Source organism: Vespa mandarinia, chromosome 6 (assembly GCF_050613455.1).
Source record: "Vespa mandarinia isolate Hongniang chromosome 6, ASM5061345v1, whole genome shotgun sequence".
Taxonomy (NCBI): Eukaryota; Metazoa; Arthropoda; class Insecta; order Hymenoptera; family Vespidae; genus Vespa; species Vespa mandarinia.
Window position 1 is genome coordinate 995,574 of NC_140815.1, and position 25,891 is coordinate 1,021,464.

At 38.8% G+C, this 25,891-nt stretch overlaps 1 protein-coding gene across 3 annotated transcripts; it reads right to left on the reverse strand.

Annotated features, from left to right (window-relative positions):
- On the reverse strand, positions 1-25,198 carry enok (histone acetyltransferase enoki mushroom). 3 transcript variants are annotated; one of them, XM_035865039.2, is made up of 6 exons: positions 24,906-25,198; positions 15,322-16,136; positions 9,086-9,570; positions 7,182-8,698; positions 4,953-5,338; positions 1-4,860 (listed from the first exon to the last, which is right to left on the reverse strand). In XM_035865039.2, the coding sequence occupies exons 2-6, from the start codon at positions 15,877-15,879 to the stop codon at positions 484-486; spliced, it is 7,323 nt and encodes a 2,440-aa protein (XP_035720932.2). In that variant the 5' UTR covers positions 15,880-16,136; positions 24,906-25,198; the 3' UTR covers positions 1-483. The 3 variants fall into 3 exon arrangements, with proteins under 3 accessions (XP_035720932.2, XP_035720931.2, XP_035720933.2); XM_035865038.2 differs by lacking the exon at positions 24,906-25,198 and adding an exon at positions 24,143-24,795; XM_035865040.2 differs by lacking the exon at positions 24,906-25,198 and adding an exon at positions 24,143-24,789 and having other exon boundaries at positions 3-4,860; positions 8,610-8,698.
- Between the last annotated feature and the right edge of the window lie 693 nt (positions 25,199-25,891).

Consider the following 25,891-nt stretch of genomic DNA (forward strand, 5'->3'; position numbering starts at 1 on the left):
AAAGAGAAAGAGAAAGAGAGAGAGAGAGAGAGAGAGAGAGAAAGAGAGAGAGAGAAAGAGAAAGAGAAAAAGAGAGAGAGAGAGAGAGAAATCGATAAAGTAACAATTCGAAATAACGTTGAGTCTTAACTTCGACCAACCATATCCTACTTTGTACTCTTTACTGTCACACTAAATGGTGTTCACCGAAATACGAGAGCGAGATAAAAAACGGCACTGTAAAAAGAGTAGCAACCGAGGCAATCTGTACAAAAAATCCAAAGGATGTCTATAGTTGTGAATGCTCACGTCGGACGAACCTGGAAGCAAAGTCAGGGAAGTATGATAATCCGGGGTACGCTCGTGATGATTGATGGCGACAAATACGGAAGGTCGTGGTATCTTAGAGAGCGTTCACTTGTCCGATAAAATTAGTTCGTTGATCGGCTACGACGAATTATGGAGGAGTTCGCCGTTGAAAAAGAAATGGAATCAGCGAGACAACTAACGTGGCCTCATGGTACCGTTTAATGGCTGCATCGCGAGGCTTCCGTTAATATAGCCGTGATACGTGGTGTACACCGCCGCTGGATTCTGCTGATGAGGATCCTGAGAATAAGGTGCAGGTACATTTACAACACCAACGGGTAATTGGCTCGCTTGATTCATAAAGCCACCCAATTGTGCCGCTTGATTCATGTATCCGGTTGCCGGTTGAGCGACTCGATATCCGTATGGTGCGGCAGCCATGAGATTCGTATTCAATGCCACGTTCGGACTGACCCTGCTAGCGGCACTTTGCATCTGCGGACAAGTGCTACCAGGATCAAGGGTTTGTCGATAGAGACTCTCGCTGGGATAAGGCTGAGTAAGAGACGGCATATTTGAATTGGACGATGACCTCGATGCCGATCTGCTTGGTGGCCCTGGTGTACCTGGTGGTACCGTATTCACGTTGTAGTAATTTTTTGCATAGCCTAAAGGTACCTGTGGAGGCGTTGGTAATTGCCTCGAGGTCTGCGGTGGCGTCATGGTATGTGGTATGGGCGGTGGTGGTGTCAGATTCATGGCCGGTGGTGGCGTAGGTGGTATCATCTCCAAACCGTTGGTTAGCTGCTGCAATTTTGCCAAACTGCAGGAATTCGTTGTCTGATGATTACTCGAACCAGAAAGAGATGGTGCCGGCGTATGCGAATGTGGTGGCATCGCACTCGTTTGTATGTAGAAATTAGTGGCGGTAGTACATGGCGTTGGTGCACCGGATCTACTACTTCGATGTTGTATCACATAAGTATTCTGAGTAGGGAAACCTTGTGACGCCACGGCCATGTAATTTCCTTGAGAAATGACAGCCATATTGTGAGAATGTGCAGCATGCGTATGAGAATGTGGATGCGGCACAGGCGGTACGCTCATAGAGGACGATTGTTGATATTGGGGTATATGAGTCGAATGGGCTACAGTAGTGTGACTTGTATGCGATGATGTTGTATGTTGCGATGTTTGCGTATGTGGCGTCGGTGGTGTCGTTCGATGAGATCTACTTTGTTGTGCAGATCTTGATCTATGAGTCGTTTGAGAACCACTCGCCCTCTTATTACTATGAGACTGTTGCGTTTGCTGTTGCGGTTGTTGTTGCTGCTGTTGTTGTTGCTGTTGATGAGTCGATGGCTGTTGTGGTTGCGTCGTTTGTGATTGCGTATGTGCCATATTTTGACTTTGTGTCTGCTGTGCCATTGATAATTGCATCGGTTGTGGAGTATGTGACTGAGGTAAAGGTTGAGGAGTATGACTTTGTGGCATTGGCTGAGGACTCTGCGTTGGTATATTTTGAGGTGTATGAGATTGCGGAAGAGGTTGTGGCGTATGAGATTGAGGAAGTGGTTGAGGCGTGTGACTTTGCGGTAACGGTTGTGGACTTTGTGTGGGTATACTTTGGGGAGTATGAGATTGCGGAGTTCGTGGTTGTTGAAGAGATTGTGGAGTATGGGGTTGGTGCATCGGATGTATACTGACATGAGCTGGCGGTGTATGTTGTGGCATTGAACAATCAGCGTATTGGACTTGTTGTGGTATATTCACCGATACCGAAGTGGACGGTGCCGTGATTTGCATCGAAACTGATATCGGAACCGTAACAGGTCCAGCTGGCATTGATGGTAACGCACTTGGTGGCCTTTCTACGCTGTTTTGCGATGCCAAATCACTGGCTATAGAAGTAGGAGATTCTAAGCCAAGCTGACTAACGTCTAAATCACATTGGCCATAATGCAATGAATGTACAGAATTTGTTGTGGAATCAGGTGTGTATACACCCATGGAAGGTAAATCCGGTTGCGAAGGTGGTGTTCTTTTTACTGAACCAGGATTTTCGAGATGTGGTGTTGTCTTACCACTCTCCGGTGAATGCTGTTTCAACTCTTCGGATTGATTTTGTAATTGTAACGTATCTTGTTGTTCCGTGATCGATATAAGCTTCTCCTGTGGAGTATGGGGTTGCACTTCTGGAGAAGCTACATTTGGAGTTGAAAAAGGTTCCTTCTTTTCTGTAGGCGTAGAAGGAGATATTTCCGGTTTTAAATGAGTTGTATCGTCTTCTTTTGAATCACCAGATGGTTCGTAAACCATCGTTTCTTCCTTAGAAATATCTTTTTCTTGCGTGGAAACTTCTGACTTCTTAACTTCGTCTTCTTTTAATAAAGAGACTTCAGGTACCAATTTAGATGACTCCACACAATCAACAGCCTTATCTATGTCAGAGCTTTTTTCCTGTACTTTTAAAATATCTTCTTGCTCTCCAACAACTGGTAGTTCAGGCTCTACGTTTGATAAACAAAGTTTTTTCTTATCCTGATTATCGTCGCTTACACCTTGGTCCAAATCTTCGCTTCGTTCTTTCGACGTGTTCTCCAATTCGCTCGTAAATTGTGCTACAGATTGTGATCTTGGTGCAGGTACTTCTTCTTCTTCTTCTTCTTCTTCACCTTCGTCTTCGTCTCCACCTTCGTACTCTCCTGGGCTTGCTGATGTTACTTCCGACTCCGTTGTAATTGGAATCGCATTGTCTTCTGTCGTTTCAAGCTTACTATCCTCTTTATCGCTTATTTTTCCCGGTAGTAGCTCCGGTATAAGCAATTGTTTATCTGTAAAAGACGTATTTTTTATGTCGTCGGGAGGAGGAGACAGAGATGGCGGTGGTATAACAGGACTTTCAGCTCTATCTTTTGCAGGTGGTTCTGGTTTTAATTGTGGCATTTTTAGTGTCTCCACTACCGCCGCTTTTGCTCTTCCACGCCTTGATATCGAGGATGTCTTAGCAACTTCTTTTGTATCTTGTTTTCCATTACACTCACTCTCTTCCAACATCTTTTTCTCTTTCGTTTGCTTGGCTTGTAAACATTTAGTCTGCCTACTAGTTACCTTTAATAAAATGTCGTCGACTTTACATTGCTTTTTTGCTGGCTTTTGATTGATTGATGGCGTTGGTGTTACTACCTTCGGTGGTGTTTTTCTTGTTTCCACAAGTTTTTCCTTTTGAGTATCTTTATCTTTAGATTTGTCTTTCTCTTTCGATTTTTCTTTATCTTTCTCTTTATCCCGTTCGCGTTCTTTTTCCCGTTCTTTTTCTCTTAATGATTCTCGAGTCCTTTTTCTAGAACTTACTTCAGACTTTTCCTCCTTTTCTTCGGTTTCCACTTTTTCGGAATGTTTTCGTTTTCTTAGAGGCGTGGTTGTCGGTGTTTCTACGGCAGCGGTCTTTGATACCCGAATTCTTCTTCTTGATATCGCCGAAGCTGGTGTTACTTTCGATATAGATGACGTATTAGTGTTTTTTGAAACGTTACCTCCTCGTACATTTCTTGGCGTCGATACAACACTTTTACCTTCCATTTCCGCTGAAGTTTTTTCAATTTCTATGCCAGTATTACTACTTTGATTATTATCTTGATCTTGTTCTTTCGTTTCTTTTTTTTCCATAATATCATTTGTCACCTTTGATTCTTTAGGCACTTTAGATTCTTCTCCTTCTTTTCCATCCTTTGCAACCTCTTTCTGTTGACTTGATCTTACTGGTGTCTTTGGCTTTAAAGGAGATGATTTTCGCTGTCCTATTCTTCTACCCCGTGGTTTCTTCTTTATTTTTACCCTCTGTATTTTCTCAACGATCGTTGGTACAGGTTTAGGTTCTACGGTTGGAGAAGCTTCTGAACTGGCATCACCGCTTTCTTCGGGACTTTGATAAGGATTAGGTATTTGTGTTAGTAATGGTATCCATCGTAAACAATCTGGATCGAGTTTGATACGGGAACTTTTTCGTACTTTTGTCATATGTGAATCAACTTTACTCCAATCGACTACAATAGCGATTTTAGAATTTCCTTCACCAGGCAAATGAACCGTTTTAATAAATCCTAATAATTGCATCGCCATAGCAATATCGTGAGCTGACACACCAGTCTCTTTTGTTATATCACCTATTCTTACTTCAGTTGCACTCCTATGTGCATCTAAATACTCAAGTACAACGCTTTTCCAAAAAGAATAGTACGATACACGCCCAAGATCAGATAGTGGTTTTTCCGGGGTACCAGGAATTCCTTCGACTTTGGACAAAAGATAACTGAATTCAATGAGAAATCTGCCAAAGCCCTGCCTTTGGTATTGCGGCAACGTCATAATGCAAGAGACATTATACCTTTGGGCAGGACAGTGTTTCTCCTTACTGAAATATCCTATTAAATGACAGCCATATTTGTCATTCTTCGTTACAGCGTAAAATAAAAATGGTTCTACATCATAATAAAGAGTTTTGTGATCTAAAAATAATTTTGCCAACAAACACAAGTTTTGACAGTAAATCTTGTTCACATTCCCATCGATCTGCAACATATCAAAATGATAATTACGTTAGAAATAATATATTAACTAGTAAATTATTTTTATAGTTTCTTTACAAAATCGTTCTCGTGTACCTCAAAGACAGATAATCCATTGCACCTATAAATTTCTGTAGCAGGTGGATGCCTCCATTGACACTTATCCATATGCCTGTCTAAAACAGCACGACTTTTTGTGTACTTCAAGCAAAATTCGCAAAAGAATAATTTTGGTAATCTTGCGTATTCTTGAGGGAACGGACTGGAGTACCACGTTTCTACTTCGTAACGTCCAAAAACAATGGCTGCTGGATTACGTGTATTGTTGCTACTTGTGCCACTTGTGACATGAATAGACAAAGGTTCCTCATCGTCACCGTTGGTTACTGTCAAGCGTGCCGCCCTGTCGCGAGCTTCTTTGAATAATTCTACATCTTTTTGTGTCACTCCAGGTGGTAAAGTTTGGGGTACGACCGGTTCATCTGTAAAAGAAAAAATATGAAATTCCTTTTTAGTTAATATCAAAAATTATTTTAGATAAAACAAGAACAGTACAGGAATTATTATAACGAGATATCTATTGAATTCAGATTGATAACTAAACAAAACCCACATAAAACAATAATGCTATGAATGATAATGTTATGATTAATGATATATATTCGATAAATTTCGTCCTAAGTCAAAATACATACACATTATATATACCAATTTATATAATTAATACGTGAAAATCATCTTAGCCAAATGCGATAATGTTTCTTGTATTTGTAGTTTTAATACGTATCTACGTACAATAATTTCGAAATGTATAACCTCATGTTAGAACAATAATCTGTGAGAAATAATAAAAAGTTAATAACATTTAAAACCCCCGAAGAAACCTTTGCAAAACATTAGAGACTATCATATTTACACATTAAAAGAATATATGGAAGGATTTAAATCGTCTGAGATATTTATAATTAAATACTGTAAATCGATAAAAATGGATTTAATTGGCAAGCAGAGGTTTGACCAGGGCATAAGGAATCTCAGGCGGTAATAAAAGCTGCGACAAACTGATGTAATTTCTGTTAATATTGTCAGTAGTCTTTTTAACAGCAAAGCTTTAAGATAGGTTTTATGGGATGTGTTGGCAGATTATTAAACTTGGCTTTTATATTGCAGGGATAATTTTATAACTTGGATCGGTGAGTTACAGCAACAGTGCCTGCTTAATGTCAGCAGCAGCAGGTAGGCATCAGTTTGAGCGATTTAAGACGGCTGAGTGAGATATGCCACCAAATAAAATTTTTCTTCGCCCTGTAATCTGTTTGTTATAATTATTTCCATATTTATTGCCAGGATATAAGGATAAAGGATCGAAGTCGGAGACTCTGATAAGGTTCGATGAAGCATCAATTTGTACAAGGATAATAGCATATTTTTTATATGATACTATACCATTTATAGTTAAAATCGTATAAGAATAATTTTCCGATATAACTTCTTTCAGAATAATCACGATTTTAAAAGAAACGAGCATTCATTAGATTGTATTTCGAATAAAACTTAAAAAATTATGTACTTATGAACCAAAATAATAAAAGTATCATATAAAGTTGCGGAAGATACACGTGTTACACGTGTGTTGCCGCGTACACTTACGCATGCAATTAATCGCGTGTTATATCTTTTCGGGATGAGTAATCATAATGTGCCAGTCTTGAACGATAATATTACCAGCATGCATCACAGTGATCGTATAAATATTGTAAAACTAATGGAAACCAGTTAAAATGATAAGTTTGTATATAAATGTCCCATCTTCTCGGGAGTAATGCCACATATAGAATCTGCTTCCATTGATTTTACATCAGATGTTAAAGAAACACTATTAAAGGATTCGTCGACAAATGGGTCACTAAAGAATGGTGAAATGATTAAAATGAAAGTTGTGTGAATTTATGATACAGATATGTGTATGTATAAATAAATATATTGATATATATATATATATATATATATATATATATATGTTTTGTGTATGTGTATTTATGTATATATATATATATATATATATATATATATATATATATATATATATATATATATATACATATGAATGTGAATAAAACAGAAAAGCTCTAGAGCCGGAGTATTCGTGTTACATTGAAAGAAGCTACGCTCATCGGACGCACGTGTACACACACATCATACCACACCACACCGCCAACACATCCACGTGGTGGTGAGCGAGGATTAGATTAGAGGGAAGTCTTCATTGCGACTTGGGTGCATCATCGAGGTTAGGAATTGTGAATGGATGGGGTAGACTCTTACCCTTCCTGGTGGAGCAGGGTGTCGCGCGGGGTGTCGTGGTGGTGTTGGTGGTGATGGCGCTAGTACAGGCTCGTGGATTAGGTTTAAGGTTAGGATTAGATTTGACAAGGGAATCGGAGCACAGGCCGGATTTCGGAGTAGCGGGCGCAGGGTGGCGTGACTGAGCTGCCGCCTCCGTGACCTTTTCTTTCTTTCGCGAGTGTAACTGTTGCTGTTCGTGTTTCATCAAGGAAGACGGCGATGACGATGGTGAGGACAAATCAGCGTCAGCACACTTTACCAAAGACGTATCGTCTTTCATTAATTTTCTTCTTTCATGCTCGTGCCTTTTACTGTTAACCGCGGTTTTAACCAAATTTGAGGGAGTCATTTTCGGTGGTTTCTCATTATTGTTCATAGAGCCGAACAAGATTTCATTTGAAGGTACAAAAATACCCGGTCTCGGAGTTCTCGATACCACTTCCTCGTTGCTGTCCTCGATCTTTCTCCGTTCTTTCGACTTGTTCCTAGCATCAGGTGAGTCTTCCCGCTTGCCTCTTTGTTCCGCACTAGTTTTAAATACTTTGTTCGCTTTATTCCCATCGTCGGTGTTGGACCTTTTCCTTCTGCCGGGTGCGTAATTCGGTACCTGAGCACCTGTCCTCGCTCTACTATTAGTGGGAGCTGAAAAGAAATGACTTAGTCCGTCGAAGAGGCTTTTTAGCTGACCAGCTCCGGGCTTTATTTTACTATCCATACTCGCGAAACTATTTGTTGCATTTTTCTGCTTCTTTGTACCGTCCAGAATAGCGGCAGGCTGTATATGAATACCGAAGGTTGGTGTATTGCTTACATCGAGTTTAGGTAAAGGCGCACCGAAAGTGTTGTTGATATTGCTAAAGAAAGGAGATTCCGTGTTCAACTTGGCAGCAGCCGCGGCGAAGCCCCAAGGTTTATCCTCGCTAAGATCACAAGAAAAGGGGCCCTTTGGTTTTGGCGTTTCGTTCTGCTCTTCCTCCCGGCTCTCTTCCGAGGAAGACGAGCCGCTGGATTCGCTTGAACTATTACCCTCCTCCTCCTCCTCGTCATCGTCCGTACTATCACTCCCATCAGAACTGTCGCTCTCACTGGCCTCACTGCTACTGCTGCTGCTACTACTAGATAGTGGTACACTTTTACTAGGCACGACTTTCTTCAAATTCGCGTTACCCCGTGTCGACCTAGGACTAACGTTCTGTGAGGGTCTACATTTATCACCGCCCCCCACCCGCTTTAATTTGTTGTGATCCGCGTTGAACATGCTCAGCCTAAAGAACTTTTGTTTTTCCTTGGAAATCCGGTCGTTCTTTTCTTCGAGCAGCCTACCCTGGCCTGCGAGTGGGGTGGGGGGTTGTGGTAAAGGAGAAGGAATCAAAGGTAGTTGACGAGGGGAGACAACACCCGCATTACCGTCCGAGCTGCTGTCCACCTGAGCCACTCCTGAGTTTCCTTTTTTGCCCGGGGTTGACGCTGTCAAGCTCTTTCTGGATACAGTAGACCTACGGTTATTCAAAAGGGTAAACCCGTCAGTAACTCTTAGTTCCTTATCTTTTTTTCGTTTATAATTTCAAACTAACAAGGGAAGGATCGCAAGTGACAAACGCTCTCCTGATGTGACGGTTTATCACGAAATAGTCCTAGATGATTTTTTAAATAATTTAAAAACTTATGTATGGATATATAGATTTTTAACAACAGATTTCTTGACACATAGAAAGAAAGTAAAGAGCATACATGGGAAAGTTTTTGATCCAACAAAAGGAGAACACAAAAACATTTGGATATAAAACGCAACACCACTGACAGTATCTCCACTATAAATCCTTCCATCGTAAGTCTAATTAAACCAAACAAGTCATCTAAATAATCAATTTCTGATTACTTACTTTCTATTTTCACGCAACTTGCTAAGTCTCTTCCTCGCACTCGTCGGCGTATCTTCGAGCGTTGAGGAATCTTGCACCTTGCTCTTCTTTCCATCGTCCTTAGAAACAGGCGTATGCGCCGTTTGACAATGTCGACATCTCCAAGGTGCCTTGTTCTTCTTATCCAAAGCCGGATCCAAACAGGTAGGATGATAACATTTCACGCAACCAGCACACTTTACCAAATAATTTTGAGACTCTCGATCCAACTGACAACCAGCGCACGTTGGAGAACAATCGTCACATGACCACGTTATACCCCTATCAACGAGTATCGAAAGTTCAGGTGGTGCGCAGGAATTGTGTAACGCTGCACCGCAAACGCTACACCTGCTCAATTTTTCCGATGTGCTACCACCGGTGATACTATTACGCTTGGTATTGTTATTGTTGCTGGCTACCGTCGCACCAAGACATTCTCTGCATATTGGAAGCGGAGCCGGTAACTGTAAAGAAAAAATAAATCTTGATCAAATTACGAAGGGAAGATAACAATTATAAAGATACATACAAAGAGAGTTTTTGAATGACATCGTCAACGTGAAAATTCAATCTTAAATGGCCGTTCGTGGTTGTTAAGAGTAAGCAACCTATCATATACCCTTCACTATGTAATATAATCTCTCTCTTTCTCTAAGAAGGTGAGACAGGAACGAACGATAAATCATAGAATAACAACGTTGTCTTTCCACTATAAATAACCTAATCTAGACACGATGGTTTCTACGAGATAAGAATTTAAGATTATAATCAAGATGGTTGCACGACGCAACTACAATGTCAGGGAAAACTATCATTACAGGTCATGTTTTTTATCGTAAAGAAGACACGTTAACGTAAACTTCGCGTCGGCTTCGTAAATTTGTTTATATTGTCGGATTACAGATACGAGTATTTGTACAGACTAGCGAAGCAAACGAGTTTGGATCATAAAACAAAAGTATTCCTTTTCTCATCGCGGTACTATGACCTTCGCTACCACTGCTAGCGCCAACATCGTATCCTTTGCACGTTCGACACAACGAGGGGTGCATCTTATTAAAAGCATAAAGCCCCTTATTCTCAAGGTGTATCTGGCGCGTGGAATTAATTTACGAACTTCAAATTGCAATGAGTGTTCGAACAGAAAATATAATAAAAAAGCAAAATGAATTGCGAAGTAATTGATTTACGTGAAAAATCATCGGAAATGATGAAATTAAATTTTATATATTATCATTATACTTTCTTTATATATGTTTATGTATTTTTATTGAAAATAATTTTTATCGAAAATAAACAAGGAATGGAAATAAATCGCATAACAAATTAATTTCTTTCCCACTCATATCTAAATCGTCCTTTCTCTCACTACTCGTACTTCTTAACCCGCGGAAAACGGAAATTAATACATTCGTTTCGCTCGATTTTGTCTAACGTAACGGCGATAGCAAGGCGAAAACGATAGTGCTTTCTCACTTTATGTAATCTTACGAAGATATTTCAGAAGAATAGCGGATACATGATCAAGCAGCGGTTAGATTATTCTACTTCAGGAAAAACCGAAAGACCATATGGCATGATACGTGTCACGCATGTTGCATTTTACGCTTGACTTTGCACGTATATATAACACTAAGAATACGCATACAAGTGTATATGCGTGTGGAGTTATATTAAAATGCTAAAATATTGAATATTTGTCTACAAATTAAATAAATTAATTAATTGAAAGAATAACAACTACAACATAAATTTATTTGTAAATTACTTTCTGAATTTTGCTCAAACATAGAAACATGCGCATCTGACCTATGTGTAAACCTAGATGATATATACATATATACATAAATATATACATACATATATTTATTTATTATATGTACAAATACGATTGGAAGTAACGGTGCATATCCGTAGTAGCTTCTAAATACATAACGAGTACCGTGCAATTCGATCGATACTCCGAAAGATATCAAGCATGCAATTCAAATGTATTACGCATTGACGTGTGCACAGGCGCGAGCATGTATGTACATAGTTACACGCGATTCAAACAGCTGGCAAATGCTTTTTCTTAACAATGAAATGCGAAAGGTCGATGAACAAACTCGCATACGCACTTTTTACGCGCAATCTTATCGTTATTGCGTAACCGCATGATCTACGACAGATCCTGGAGGCCGGATCGAGGTAGTAATCACAATCTCTTGAGTCGCGTGAAAATATCACGACGAGGGAAATAGTTGTGAACTCGAGACATTTGAGGTTGACGATCTCTCAAGAATCTTGTAATATATACAGAGAGAATCATATGTAACATGATCACAGATATATTTATTGTTAAATTAAAAAAGAAAAAAGAATTTAATAAAAATTATGTAAAAACATACTATAGCCGATTTGTAATACTATTTTGAAATTGTATAATTAAAAATGTTCCTAGAAAAAGAAAAAGAAATGTAAAATTTATAGATAATTTTCAATGATTCTCCTTATATGTATATATACGTGTACAAGACATACGATGTTTATAACAAATATTTTATCGCTTAAATATACTAAAATATCCATAACGTTGAGAACATAGTTTTTCATGGTTTCGTGCTATTTCACAAAGTTTCACAACTTTGCATTTCAATGGAATAAGTAGATGCGTAACAGTCGGAAAGAGAGTGCACGTGACGCGTTCCCATCTTTCGGTCCAACGACCTGTTGCTCTATAGATGCTCGCGGAGAATCAAATAACCGTCGTTGTACCGTTCAACCGGTCGATCGAATTACGTCCCTCTTACCACGTTATATATCTAATAATAGTAATGACCACGCTGTATATGTTACTAACAAGTACTTCGATCGATCGAAAATTTAATTTTGTCTTGCGCTAATGCACGAGGAGCCCAGTTGCATTCCAGCCGCAAGAATTTCTTTCGCCATATACGAGTGCGTTACGTTTACAGCAAGAGAAAGAGATAGGGAAAGGAAGAGAGAAGGAAAGAAAAAAAAGAGAGAGAAAAGAAAAAAAAAGAAATATAGGAGAAAAGTATGTCGATCTTACGTGATACGAACGTATATAACAATTTAAATTATTGCAAAATACAACAGTAGTAAGGTAAGAAAAATGTAAGCATTTTTAAGAATAAAGCCTATGTATTCATGTCGAAAAAAGCGCGGGAAAGGGAGGGCGCATGCAACGTAGCGACGCATTACGGCGAAAGGAAGAAGCTAGCATGATAGGAGAACCGCGATTGGCGGTCCCGCGTCGGCGTACACTGTTTTCGAGATTACTCCGCGCTCACTGCGACGAAGAGACACGTAAAACACGAGCGCTGCGGCGGGCCACGCGAGCAGGTGAGAAGAAAGGAAGGGAGGGGGAAGAAAGCAAGAGAAAGAGAGAGAGAAGTACAGAACAACGAGAGAAAACGTCGAGTGATTCCATGCGCGCAGAGGATCAATAAGAGAAACGATATACAAACAACTCGCCGGAAGTCGGTCGAGATAGCGCATCGTCGCTCCCCTCTTTTCCTTTTCTATACTTTTTTCATCTCTCTCTATCTCTCCCCTACCACTCTCTCCGCAGCCTCCTTCTCTCTCTCTCCCTCCGAGCAAACAGTTTCGTTCAAAACAGAAAGAGATGGAACGATTCTATGGCCTACGACGTCTTTCCTACTCCTCGTAACCACCGCCCCCGCCAACCCTCCTCCTCATCATACAATACTATTCTCCATACATTCTTCCTTCCCTCAGCCAACAGACTTCTCGAAGCGTGGGCATACGGCGTGACTTGGGCAGCCGCGCGAAGAAAGGACTGGTAACAAGCGCGTAATATTTTCCTGCTTGATTCGCACGTAAAGACTTCGCGCGTGATACTCCGCGCCCACTGTGTTCGGCCATCTTTGCTGTTTTAGTTTCTTCCTCGTCTTCGTTCGTTGCATTGCGTTATGTCGTCCTTCCACGGGCAACGCGAATAATCCCGATGTTTTACGCATCAAAAACTAAAGGCCTCTACCATCATTTATGTGAAACGATTTTTATTTACTTATTTTATTTTTTATCACATTTCTACATTGTGATCGTTTAATTTCTAAAAGTCTTATATGTTTAAACGTAAAAATATATTCTTTCTTTCTTTTCTTATTGCTCTTTTTCTTTTTCTTTTTTTCTTTTTTTATAAGATCCGTATTTTGTTACGATTGCGGGAGCATTTAATTCTCCATAATTGATATGGATTACCAAGAGGTATTCTATAAACGAAGTACGATACAATGCATGCTTCGAAGAGACAAGAAATCAACCACACTGAAGCGAATGCCCAGTCTTTTACAGAATTTACAATCTTTGTGTGTGTGTGTATGAGAGAGAGAGAGAGAGAGAGAGAGAGAGAGAGAGAGAGAGAGAGAGAGAGAGAGAGAGAGAGAAAGAGAGAGTTGGTACGCCAACCGCGAAAAAAGTATCGACCCGTTACCTTTCGCGGTGGGATTTCATTGGATTTTTATGCTACAGTTAACGTTCATTATATCAATAAACTTAATTTTCAATTTATTTCTGTTCGCAATGCGATGACACATCAATCGAGGAACTTCATAATCCTGTCGATCTTTACCTGGAGTGGCTTTACATTGTATCCTTTTAAGTATACCACGAGCGAATAAAGCTGCCAGCAATTCTTTTGTGAGTCATCCGAGAAGTCAGTGACATAAGTAGTAAAGAGCAACTTTAACAAAGACAATTTCAACGGTATTTTGAACGAAAAATCGAGTTACATATACATTTTAAAATTGAAATACTTTCCGCCAAAATTTTGGGAGGAAAAGAATAGCATGATTTTACATCGCAGTATATTAATAAAATTTCTTTTCCCGTTAATTGATAATTATCACATCCTAGCTTGAAAAAAAAATTTGCAAAAATACAAACGGGATTATCTCTTCCTTTTGACAGAATCAAAAAAATCTAAATTCGTGAATAATAATATTAAGATAGAGATGCAAATTCGATGTTAATTCGTTCTTTACGATAAACAATGCTAATACGTGCAATTTAATTACTGTTTCAATGCATCGTTAATTACGAAGATAAAATAAATATAACCATTAAGAAGAAGAATGTTTAAGCAGGCTTTAACAATGTTAGATACAAAACATGCGCAACCTAATGAATAGCAGTACTCAATGAATAGAGGTCAGAGTCTCACTGATCTTGTGCTCTCGTAGCACTCCACCTAAGAGTGTTTCAAACGGAAGGGACATTTGGCGGACTAAACCACGTGACCATCGAAATTGTGATTGAAAGCTATAGATGAGTATGAACTGCGTTTAAGATTAATAGATCGTCCTTGACCTATTTTCTAGGGAGCATTACAAACGCGGACATGACTCAGGGTAAATCGAAGATTTGGATGAAAATTAAAATTCTGACTTCTCTCCTCGTGGTACCAGGCATCAGCATTTCCAAGATAAGAGGGAGGAGGTATAAAGGCAAAGGAACGTGCTGCTTGTTGCCCTTCATGAAGTGGTCGAGTTCAAGGTCACGAAAACAACGCGTACCATCAGTTGAGTAGAAGGCGTAAACCTACAAGTACTAATACTACTAATACTACTAAAATACTACTAAAATACTACTAAAATACTACTAAAATACTACTAAAATACTACTAAAATACTACTAAAATACTACTAAAATACTACTAAAATACTACTAAAATACTACTAAAATACTACTAAAATACTACTAAAATACTACTAAAATATTACTAAAATACTACTAAAATACTACTAAAATACTACTAAAATACTACTAAAATACTACTAAAATACTACTAAAATACTACTAAAATACTACTAAAATACTACTAAAATACTACTAAAATACTACTAAAATACTACTAAAATACTACTAAAATACTACTAAAATACTACTAAATATTACTAAAATACTACTAAAATACTACTAAAATACTACTAAAATACTACTAAAATACAATTAAAATACAACTAAAATACTACTAATACTACTGATACTACTGATACTACTAAAATACTACTAAAATACAACTAGTACTACTAAAATACTACTACTAATACTACTACTACTAAACTACCACTACTATTACTATTACTACAACTACTACTACCACTATTACTACACTATTACTACACTATTACTACTACTACTGGTACTACGCTACTACTACTATTACTACTACTACTATTACTAACCTTGGGCGCGGGAGGTTCCTGAGACAGGCTGTGATGGGCCGCTCCTTCAGCATTACCAAGTTTCTTAAGGTACGGCGGCCTGTCGGGTTGTCTGAAGAGCCTACCGTCTTGAAGAACGAGTCCCCTTTCGACCGCCCTTTTCGCAGAAAGTCTCAGAGCTGTCCTGAGATCTCCTTCAGCTTCCTCTTCTACCGTATGACTTTGCCTTATGTACTTCTCGATGTTCTTCAAACTGGAACCATCTCTCTCGCCAAGCTCCCTCACAGCCTTGCCTAAAACCTTGCTTAAATCGGTCCCTCTACCAACTTTCAATGGTTTCGATTGCAAACCACCAGGATCCTTGTAAGATGATTGACCCTTGTTGAAGATCTTAAGAACGTCGCCCCGTTTGACAGCAACCTCGAGATGTTCCGCGATCTCTTCTTCGTGAAAATTGTGATGCTGCCTTATTGCGTGACATATTCGTTCGACGCTCGGCCTCTGTTTCTGGCTACGTATCTTTCGTATCGCGTCCAGGAACCAGACCGACCACGTGTCGGCTGACTCGCTCTCGTCCATCTCGGAAAGCCACCGGGAGGGCAGGCTACCGGAGAGGGAGAGGGCTGTCTCCGAGCCCGCGATATATTATATATCGAGGCTCGGCAATGTTTGGTCCCGAGCTCGCGACATTCTTCACATTCTGCGGATGGCAAGGTCCATCACACTACTTGCCACTATCGTACCTTCTCCTTTTCCACCTTTTCTTTTCTTCTTCTTCTTCTTCTCCTTTTTTCCCTTTTTCTTGTTATAATTTATTGATTTCTCGTAAGGACCCACTGGAAAAAAAAAGAAATATATATATTCGCATATTGTGTGCGTGTCAAAATTGATATTAATCGCATGTATATTAACCCTTTCGCTACGAGCATCGTCTATGGACGACATCCGCGTGACGGCCTGTGTGTACAAGCATCGTCTATAGACGACGTTAGTGCATAACACTTTATAAAAAAAAAAAAAAAAAAAAAACCTCCAAATATGTTGTTGTATAACAATTAAAACATCGTACGATCAAGAGAATGATGAGGCTGCACCGAAAGATGTAAGTCCGAACACATAAGCGCGATATGCACACTTTTCGGCGCAGTGCTCCGTTCAGCGGTGTCACTCCGGTGGAGCAAACTGCCGTGGCGAAAGGGTTAATCGTCAAAAGCCACATTGAACATGACTCGTAGCCAATCGATCAACGAGCTAACTCTTCTAAAGACAACGAAAGCAGCAGCTACTTTATACGAAAAATATACGGATGAAAATCTAGCAAATCGCCACATTGGTTCAACGTTCAATTCTTTCTACGTATTACCGACATTTTATCCAAATAAGATCTGAGATTCATAGCGGCGGTTCGGTAAAAAAGACCGATGATCAAAAGGATTTGAGAGACTCAAACGATTGGTATATGAAACGAGTCTTGCTCGAATTAGCAGGTAATATGTAAATAAACAACAATGTTCGATTTTGATTAGTTTTTGAAATATCGTAAAAATTTCATTATAATCAGCATAAATTTATAAAAACGAGATTTTCTTGTATCGTATGACCAACTGTTATTCGTTCATTTCAATTTCTTATTTGCAATTTTGTTCCTTTTAAAAAACGAAAAATACACACATATACACGCATACATATGATATGTAGAAACGATAGTTATTGATAGGGTTTTATCGAAAATAAATTGCAACATTGTATTGAACTCTGATCGTGTCTCACACTTTCCCACGTTCTTTGACGCGTAGCCTTTATCCTCCAGCTTTCACTCGACTAGCCTATGTACCGATACCTACTATTATATCGATTAACAATCGATCGGCGAAATATTCGTGATTCCAAACCTCGACGAAAAGCATCATCGTCTAACCTAACCTTCAAAAGGTTAAAGTATCGGTTCGAGGACGAAGGAAAGGATTTTAAAGGTTGCCATTCTAACGAATCGTAGACTAGCACGAAACAATTTCTTCGTAAAACGATCTCTCAGTTTTCTCCGACTTTCTCCTATGAGTTTAAATTTCTTTCCCTCCTTAGAGGAAGAAAACGTACACGTTGAATAAAATAGTATATAGAGAACGGAAAGAAATATTTAAAATCGCGAACTAACGTATTATGAGTAACCATATTGCGCAACGCGAAACAACCTATAGGCGAACGCGTGGCCTCACTAATTCAATCTCCCATACGCACCTATGTATACACACCAGATATACCGACTCATATTCAACACACACAAACAAATACACACACACTATCTCTCTTTCTCTCTACCGTCGTTTTACTTTCCCGCGATTCGTTCGGATCTTAGATTTACTTGATCATATATAATAGTTATTCCATGTAAAATCGATGACTTTTTGAAACTAAATATGTTTATAGTAGTTCATTGAAATGATTTTTATATATATACATATATATTATTTATATTCTTACATAATATAATTATATGATATATAATTGTATATATAAATTATTATATAAATAATGTATATAATTATATCTATATAAATAATAACATATATAACATTACATATACACATAATTGTTCTAAGAAATTGAACGATGTTAAATATTAAAATCAATCTATGATGAGTAATAAAGAAGTTTCTTTTTTTGTCATTAAGAAATAATACTAACCCCCGCCCCTTTAATCCATTGTATTATGACCAATCGTGAGAAACAATGTTCCTACTCTATGTATAGATTATCATAAGAACTTTCGATAGGAGGAATACGCGGCGATCAGTAATTCCAAGTCACGATATAACTCGATCGTCAAATCGTGGATGCATTATCGTTGTCTGTAACTATAATATTATACAGAAGACCACCCACAAACTCGAAGATCTTATCGGGAGACGTATCACGATCTTTTTTATACTTTTTTATTTTTCTTTTTTATTTTTGCGTCTTCCTCCACCTTAATGATCGTATTTTCAATTCTCTAAACGTCATCATAAAATGTCAAATAAATGTCGTTTTAAATGTTTTTTTCCTTTCGTTATCTTTCCATATTTTATAGTTAAAAAAAAAAAAAGAAAAAAAAAAACAATCATAAGGATGACTATACGATATTACGAAATCGATTAATGATAATCAAATTTGAAAGTAGAAGCAGTTAAATTTTCCCGCCAAATTGATGAGGATACCTCGTACATAAGACACAATTGTGATACAAATACAAAATCAATACTATTTAACTAGTTTGAGTGGCTAAGTGAATGGCAAGTATTTGAAAAAAAAATCTTGTCGAAAAATAATAGGAAAAAGTGATAAAATGTAAAACGTTTGTTTAAATTCATGTCGAAAAATGCCAAAGCTACGTGATAGCACCAGTTTCGATGTGTCGATAGATCTCCAAGCAGCAGCGTCCAATTACGTAACATGGGCCCGATGCTCTAAGCACTCAGAAACAGTTAAAATACTATTGTACCCAACGAATGTCACAAACGTATTCATTTTATCAAGATTTAAACTTTGAACTTATTCGCAAACCCTATGATAGATTATAACACGGGAAGAACGTTAATCTAACCAAGGCAACAACTATAATAATAAGATCTTCACGAACGTAAATTCTCATAAAAAAAAAAAAAAAAAAAAAAAAATAGAGATTATGAAACGATGAACTATCAACAATTGACAATTACACAATTAATACAAAATTGTCGAGAGAGAAAAAAGAAATCGGTATGAGGGACGACATAAAAAAAAAAGAGAAAGAGAGAAACGAAACTGTGTAATATAAAAAAGAATGTAATTTCGGATAAAGCTGTCCCATTTCCCCTCTTCTTGATTAGAAAAATCCTAAACGACCTAAACGTTTACGGCAAATCACAGGAAGACGAGATGCAGCTGCGATACGAGTTGACCTAGGCCAGTGCCATCAACTTTGTCTCTCCGTCTCTGTTTCTCTCGCTCTCTCTCGCTTTCGCACGCGGGTGCACCATAATAAATATTCCTCAAGAGAGTTTTGCCGGCAATAAAGGAGACGAAGCAGAAGTTGATAAAAGAGAGAGAGAGAGAGAGAGAGAGAGAGAGAGAAAAGAGAAAGAGAGATAGAGGTAGGGGAGGAAAAGAGGTAGTAAAACCGCAACTTTAAACCGACCCTCCTACTCTTCTCGGTCTCTCGTTCTATCTCTTTCCCTCTCGTATCCTTGATGCCAAAGTAAACTACGCGCCGTTTTCTTGCCACGTGGATATTTCATCTCTATTTCATTCTCTTTATTGAATATTTTTACATGAAATTTGTTTTCCTTCTTAATATATGTATATATCTATGTAAATACATATATATATAATATATGTATTTATCTATCTTCATAAAGTAGAAAAATTTCTTCTCGCGACATAAAAAATTTTGGAATTATCGATAGGTAAATGAAATGAGGGATATTATAAATAAATGTAACTTTTATTATTGATTATGTAATACGATCGATATTGCTATCGTATCTCATGTATTTATGTACGTATGAAAGTAACAATATAATCATCTCATTTGTTAAGATCTACTAGATATACATGCATGTATACATATATACATACATATATATATATATATATATATATATACATATATACATATATACATATATACATATGTGAAAAATCACACTGATTAAGAAATAACTTCGATTTGGACGATACCAGAATTGAGTTTATTAGACGTATTTACCCGAAAAAAAGTTATTCAGTTTCAGCGATGAATTTTATATGAATTATCACATACGAATGATTGTTTTGGAAGGATATAGCTCGTCTTTTTTTTTTTGTAACTTCATCGAATGACAAATTATAAGCACGACGCAATACACTTGACCAATGTTCCTTGCTCGCGCATGCGAGATAGAAGAGTTTTTCTAGTAACGATAAAAAACGACTGCAAAAATGCGTGATTATAAATTTACGTTAGTAAGTTGCGTAAGTTGTGTAGATATTCAATGAAACCCATGTCTCTCTCTCTATTTTTTCTTTTTTATCAAAACAAAACGTGCAAAATTTATGTTAAGAATCTTTTCGTCATTTAACACGGAATATCATCAATAAAGAAATGTTACAAATACGATAATCGATTGAAATAGACATCAATTTTCTAACAGGCTATTATCATCCAAATAATAAATGAGTATAGAAGGAAATTTATTATTAAAAATTCCGATTCCATTCGTTCATTGGATATTATTAGCGAATTCTTTAACAATTAAAATCGATTATTTAAAATCGATAAATTTAACAATTAAATCGAATTCGTTAGTTACATTTGACATTTATTCGATAATGAACGTCATTTTTGACCAGAAAGAAAATATATATATGTATAAAATTATATCTTCGATGATTTCGTTAGACCATTAAATGGTATTACTTCTCATCGACTCTACGTTCCAATTTAAAGACAATTGAGCATAACTGGGATTATGTAGACAGTTAAATTCCAAATATGAATAAATGATTAATTAGAAAGAACTAACTTAATATTTGCAAATAAATTCTCGTATATAATAATTCACCGATTAGGCTATCCGACACATTCGAAAGATATTTCACGGGACGTCGTAGATAACACTTGAAATGTGAATTGACGACCTTGACTTAAATTTTTTAATCGGCCATTTACCGGAGCTGATTTCAACAATTTTGGTATAGATCGTGTATTTCTTTTTTAACGGACCACTCCAACGATTCGCGCTAATTACTTCGTACCAACGGAGAGAGAGAGAGAGAGAGAGAGAGAGAGAGGGGGGGGGGGAGAGAGAGACAGAGAGAGAGAGAGAGAGAGACAGAGAGAGAGAGAGAGAGAGAGATAGAGAGAGACAGAGAGAGAGAATACACAGACACACATTAAGAAACGACGAAAAGCGGATGATGACGACTCTCTCAAGCATCCCTCGTAACACCATCAAACCATTTCAACGAGGTCGGGTTTTTTTCGAGCGTGGGAACAAGACTAGAAGATGATAAAAAAGATGGAAATCGAACGGAACACACGTCACGCTTGACACCCACGCATCTGCCATTCTGTAGAGTTTCTCGTTTCAGCTCATTTCGGACCGCGAAATTTAAATTTTATTTTTACGAACTTCCTATTATAAGCTTAACGGATTATGACCGTATGCACACGCAAGCAAGCACGCGTGCGCGCATACACACACACACATACACACACACAGAGGAAGAGAGGGGGATAGGGAAGCTTACGAGAAAATGGATATTCAACGAGCACACTTTGGTTTAATTAAAAATGTGTCGTATCAATCGGGTAAAACGAAATTATACATAATAACAATAATATCAATATATACTAAAAAATGTACAATGATATGGGTGATCGAACTTGAATTAAATCACGATTAAAACAATATATGAAAAATTATCGAAATTTTAATCGAAAAAAATACAGCTAATTCTTAGCGACTAAGTCATAGTAAAAGGGACTGGTAGTAACATGGAAATGATGTACATATTGCCTAATTTGTTTCAAAGTAATGATGCCACTTCGAATTTACATGATGGTATATAGCATACCTGACGCGTGTCATACGATTGGCAATGACGAGGAAAAAAGAAGAATCGACGAATGTTGTCAGAAGGAAAGGAATAGATCGTATATATATATATATACTTCGTAAAGGATAGAAAGTATATAATATATACGCATGTGTATATATATATATATATATACATATATATATATATTTGTCGTATTCGGCTGGACTTGCTAGAGAAGCGCGAAATCGAATGGAGTTTTGTTGTCGAAGCAAAGAAAAGAAACGGGACATTGAGAGGAATATATATATAGAGAAAGAGAGACAGAGAGACAATAAGAGATCCATCGTTACTACGTTCAACACGTACATACATATATATGTATATACTTATATGTACGACCAACTGTAGGACTTTCGCGATTTTGTTGGAGAGAGAGAGAGAGAGAGAGAGAGAGAGAGAGAGAGAGAGAGAGAGACGGAGGGAGGGAGGGAGAGGGGAGAGAGAGAGAGAAAGGAAAAGAGAGGCAACGTCTTTCTCGTCTCCTTGTCTTATTAGTCCAAAGGAAAGAAGACGAAGAGAAGAACATGGTGGTAGGAGCGATCGCGTCCGTCGCTGTCCGTTCGCTTAACTCGTCGACTCGCTCGTTCAGTTATAAGAGAACGAAGAGAAACGAGAGAGAGAGAGAGAGAGAGAGAGAGAGAGAGAGAGAGAGAGAGAGAGAAGAACGAGGGGCCGAGGGTGAAGAGAAGCCGCTCTCCACAGCCAGCTGTGCGTGCTTGTTGGGCCCTCTTGTACAACGCGACAACGGCAATGACAAGACAACAACGACGACGACAACGACGACAACGACGACAACGACGACAACGACGACAACGACGACAACGACGACAACGACGACAACGACGACAACGACGACAACGACGACAACGACGACAACGACGACAACGACGACGACGACGACGACGACGACGACGACGACGACAAAGACGAAGATGACGACAACGACGACGACGATAGTGGCTGACGGATTGAGCGAGATCGTACGCGCTAGAAGGGGAGAGCAAGAGAAAGAAAAAGAAAGAGCGAGTAAGCGACCAAGAGAGAAAGAAAGAGAGAAAGAGAGAGAGAAATAGAGACAACAGAGAGGGAGCGAGATGGAGATAGCAGCTGCTGCTGCCGCCGCCCGTCGCGTCGACGACGACGAGGACGAGGACGAGGACAACGACGGGACGAATACAACTGTTAATGCTAACTAACTATCCTAGGCCACCACTTCGTCCACTTTCGAGCTCGCCAACCAGGACAGTGTAGAGAGTGAAAAAATCGATGAACCCAGCGACAGGGGGAGACAGAAAGAGGGAGGGAGGGGGGAGAGAGAGGGCGAGATATAGAGATAGATAGATAGATAGATGATAGAGAAAGAGAAAGAGCGCACGATCGACCGCCTCCCGGCGGCCGTCGGCTCGTGCTCATTTTTGAAGAAAAATTCCGTCGCTTAACGAGCCAGCCGACAATGATCTTTACGTTTATCGATGAATCCATCTATTTCCATTTTCCAAAGTATTTTTTTCCTTAAAGAAAAACCGAAGAATCATGAAGTGACCGAACGTATGATACGACACAACGGCCGCTCTCCGCCCGAAAGAAGGCATCGTGTTACGCGACGGCCGACCAATGTTCTCGAAGCCCGACGGGCAGCCATCTTGAGTAGGCACGGCACGATACGAGACGGCTCTCTCTCTCTCTCTCTTCCTCTCTCTCTCTCTCTCTCTCTCTCTCTCTATCTGTCTCTTTTCGCACGCGTTTTCGCGCGTCCTCGGATTATCGAAGAATGACGCGGTTGTTTTCCCATACTATAATTTTCAATGCCTCGGCTTGAGCTCGAAATTTCGTTTAGAGTGCATCGTCGTCGTTATCTTCATCAATGAGTATAAGGAAAAAAGACGATGATAATGAAAATGAAGAGAATAACGACGATAACGACAACGGTGCCGACGGCAACTGTCTCTGGCAATATCCCCATCTCTTTCTCTCTTTCTCTCTCTCTCTCTCTCTCTCTCTCTCTCTCTCTGAAGACAGAGAAGACGTGCACATCCTGCGAGTCGCATATATGCCGAGCACTTTTCCCTTTCCTCCTCCTCCTCCTCCTCCTCCATCGATTCCTCATCTTTCTCCTCCTCCTCCTCACATTTCTGCTGTTTATACGACCGCTACTACTACCGCTGTTGCTACTACCGCTACCGCTGCTGCTGTTGCTGCTACTGCTATTGCTGCTATATTGCTGCTGTTGCTGTTTCTTTACCTGGTCAAAATAGTTCCATTTATGATGTATCCAAGATGACGACGATACTCCAGGGAAAACACTATCGTTAAACACTTTATCGCGTCGACACGCGCTTCGCGCTTAATCACCGATCACCAATTATCTCGCGACAACGGCGTCACATTTCACACAAATCAACAAAGGTTACCCACTTGACAAAGATGGCAGTCGTCGGCGGGGGTTAGACACACTACGCGCACGCGGTGGGAGCGCACTGCGCACATACTGCGCGCTCCTACGGCGCGGCAGAACGACGAACCGAGGAGAGGACCGAGGCAAATAGCGAATCAAATAACGAACCCGTACACCGAAATGCGGACGATGAAACGCGCCCATTCACTTCGGAGTGTATCTTGGCGCGACACGCGCCTTTGCCTCGACCAATCACCTCCTATCCAACCGATCTCCACGAATAATCGCTCTCTCTACCGACTAGAAGCCCTTCTCGCTCTCGTCCAGCGTCACACGTGCGTGTCTCTCGGTATTGCGTGCCACTAACAGAAACCCTCTCTCCCTTTCCACTTTACCCGGTGAAGACGAGTTAAAAAGAAAGAGAGGGGAGTAAGGGAGGGGAGTTGGGGGGTAAGAATTACGTATTACGAACACTCCTGAAACGACGCCGTACGCGAAGAATGATTTGCAGCCAGGAGCAAAAGCCAAAACGGTCACGACGTCAGGCATGCCAACTTTGCTACGATCGTAGATAATAACTAGGGAGTTTTATCGTAATGCTTTTACTCACCTCACACCTGTCCCTTATCGCGTCGTTCTTTTTTCCATATAATCGAAACTTTTTGCTTCAATTGAAATATAAATTTACATACACCGATGGTAATTTTCATGCAAAATCAACGATATTCATTAATCATTGAAATGAGGAAAAAATATGGAAGAGGGGATCAAACTAATTCGTTATTAACGATCACGATTCAAACGTTGATGCGTTCGTTATTTTATACGTGTTCTCGTCGGTATTTAACTAAATCAATTTTCAGTATCATACACGATACTCTCTCTCCGTATATTCTTCACCCGACCGACATTTTATTTTTTAATAAGAAAGGGGATGTTGGTATCAACAGCAAGTTGGTAATGCCGAATACACTGATTGGCGGTAGTAAATTATTTTTCATTCTAGAAACGAGCCAATTATCATGCTTTGTCGCTAATTGTTATAAAAACTTATAGATCTGTTGTATAGGACTGTTAGGACCGTAAGTAGATTACGCTGATTGGCCCGTTTAGCAATACTTATTTTTATAATGTTAATCGCTTTTTTCACTGTTAGTCATAATAAATCTATCAATACCTTCACGTAACGGTAATATTTATTTCCTAACGTAAAGCCGTTATGATTGACGACGTTAACGAAATAAAATTATATTCGCACTTCATACTTCTTCTCATGTTCAATCTTTCAATTATGTAAAGAAACGCAATCGATGATGTTACTTCCTATTAAAATTCTTAGATTCTATGATGTACTTGTGCATTTTTTTAAGGCTAATTCTCCATACTTTGAGTTCCTTCAATCATGACCTATAATTTAGTTTCTAATTTATAAACTAATCTATAGACTTAATTCGTCTGATATCTAGAATCACGTTTTTCATCGTTCGAGAAAATAATATATCATTATTTTTATAAGAAAAATGCAAATTATAGAAACAATTGATATTTATTATCTAGTGACCTGTTATCGTTAAATATGTACTCATTAAATATCAC

Bases quoted from the DNA above. Each gene is read 5' to 3' on its own strand.
- enok (XM_035865039.2), bottom strand. From the start codon at position 15,879: ATGGACGAGAGCGAGTCAGCCGACACGTGGTCGGTCTGGTTCCTGGAC. The intron at 8,699-9,085 runs GTAAGTAATCAG...GAATAACCGTAG, and splicing joins AAGTTGCGTGAAAATAGAAA to GTCTACTGTATCCAGAAAGA. The intron at 5,339-7,181 runs GTAAGAGTCTAC...TTTCTTTTACAG, and splicing joins ACCCTGCTCCACCAGGAAGG to ATGAACCGGTCGTACCCCAA.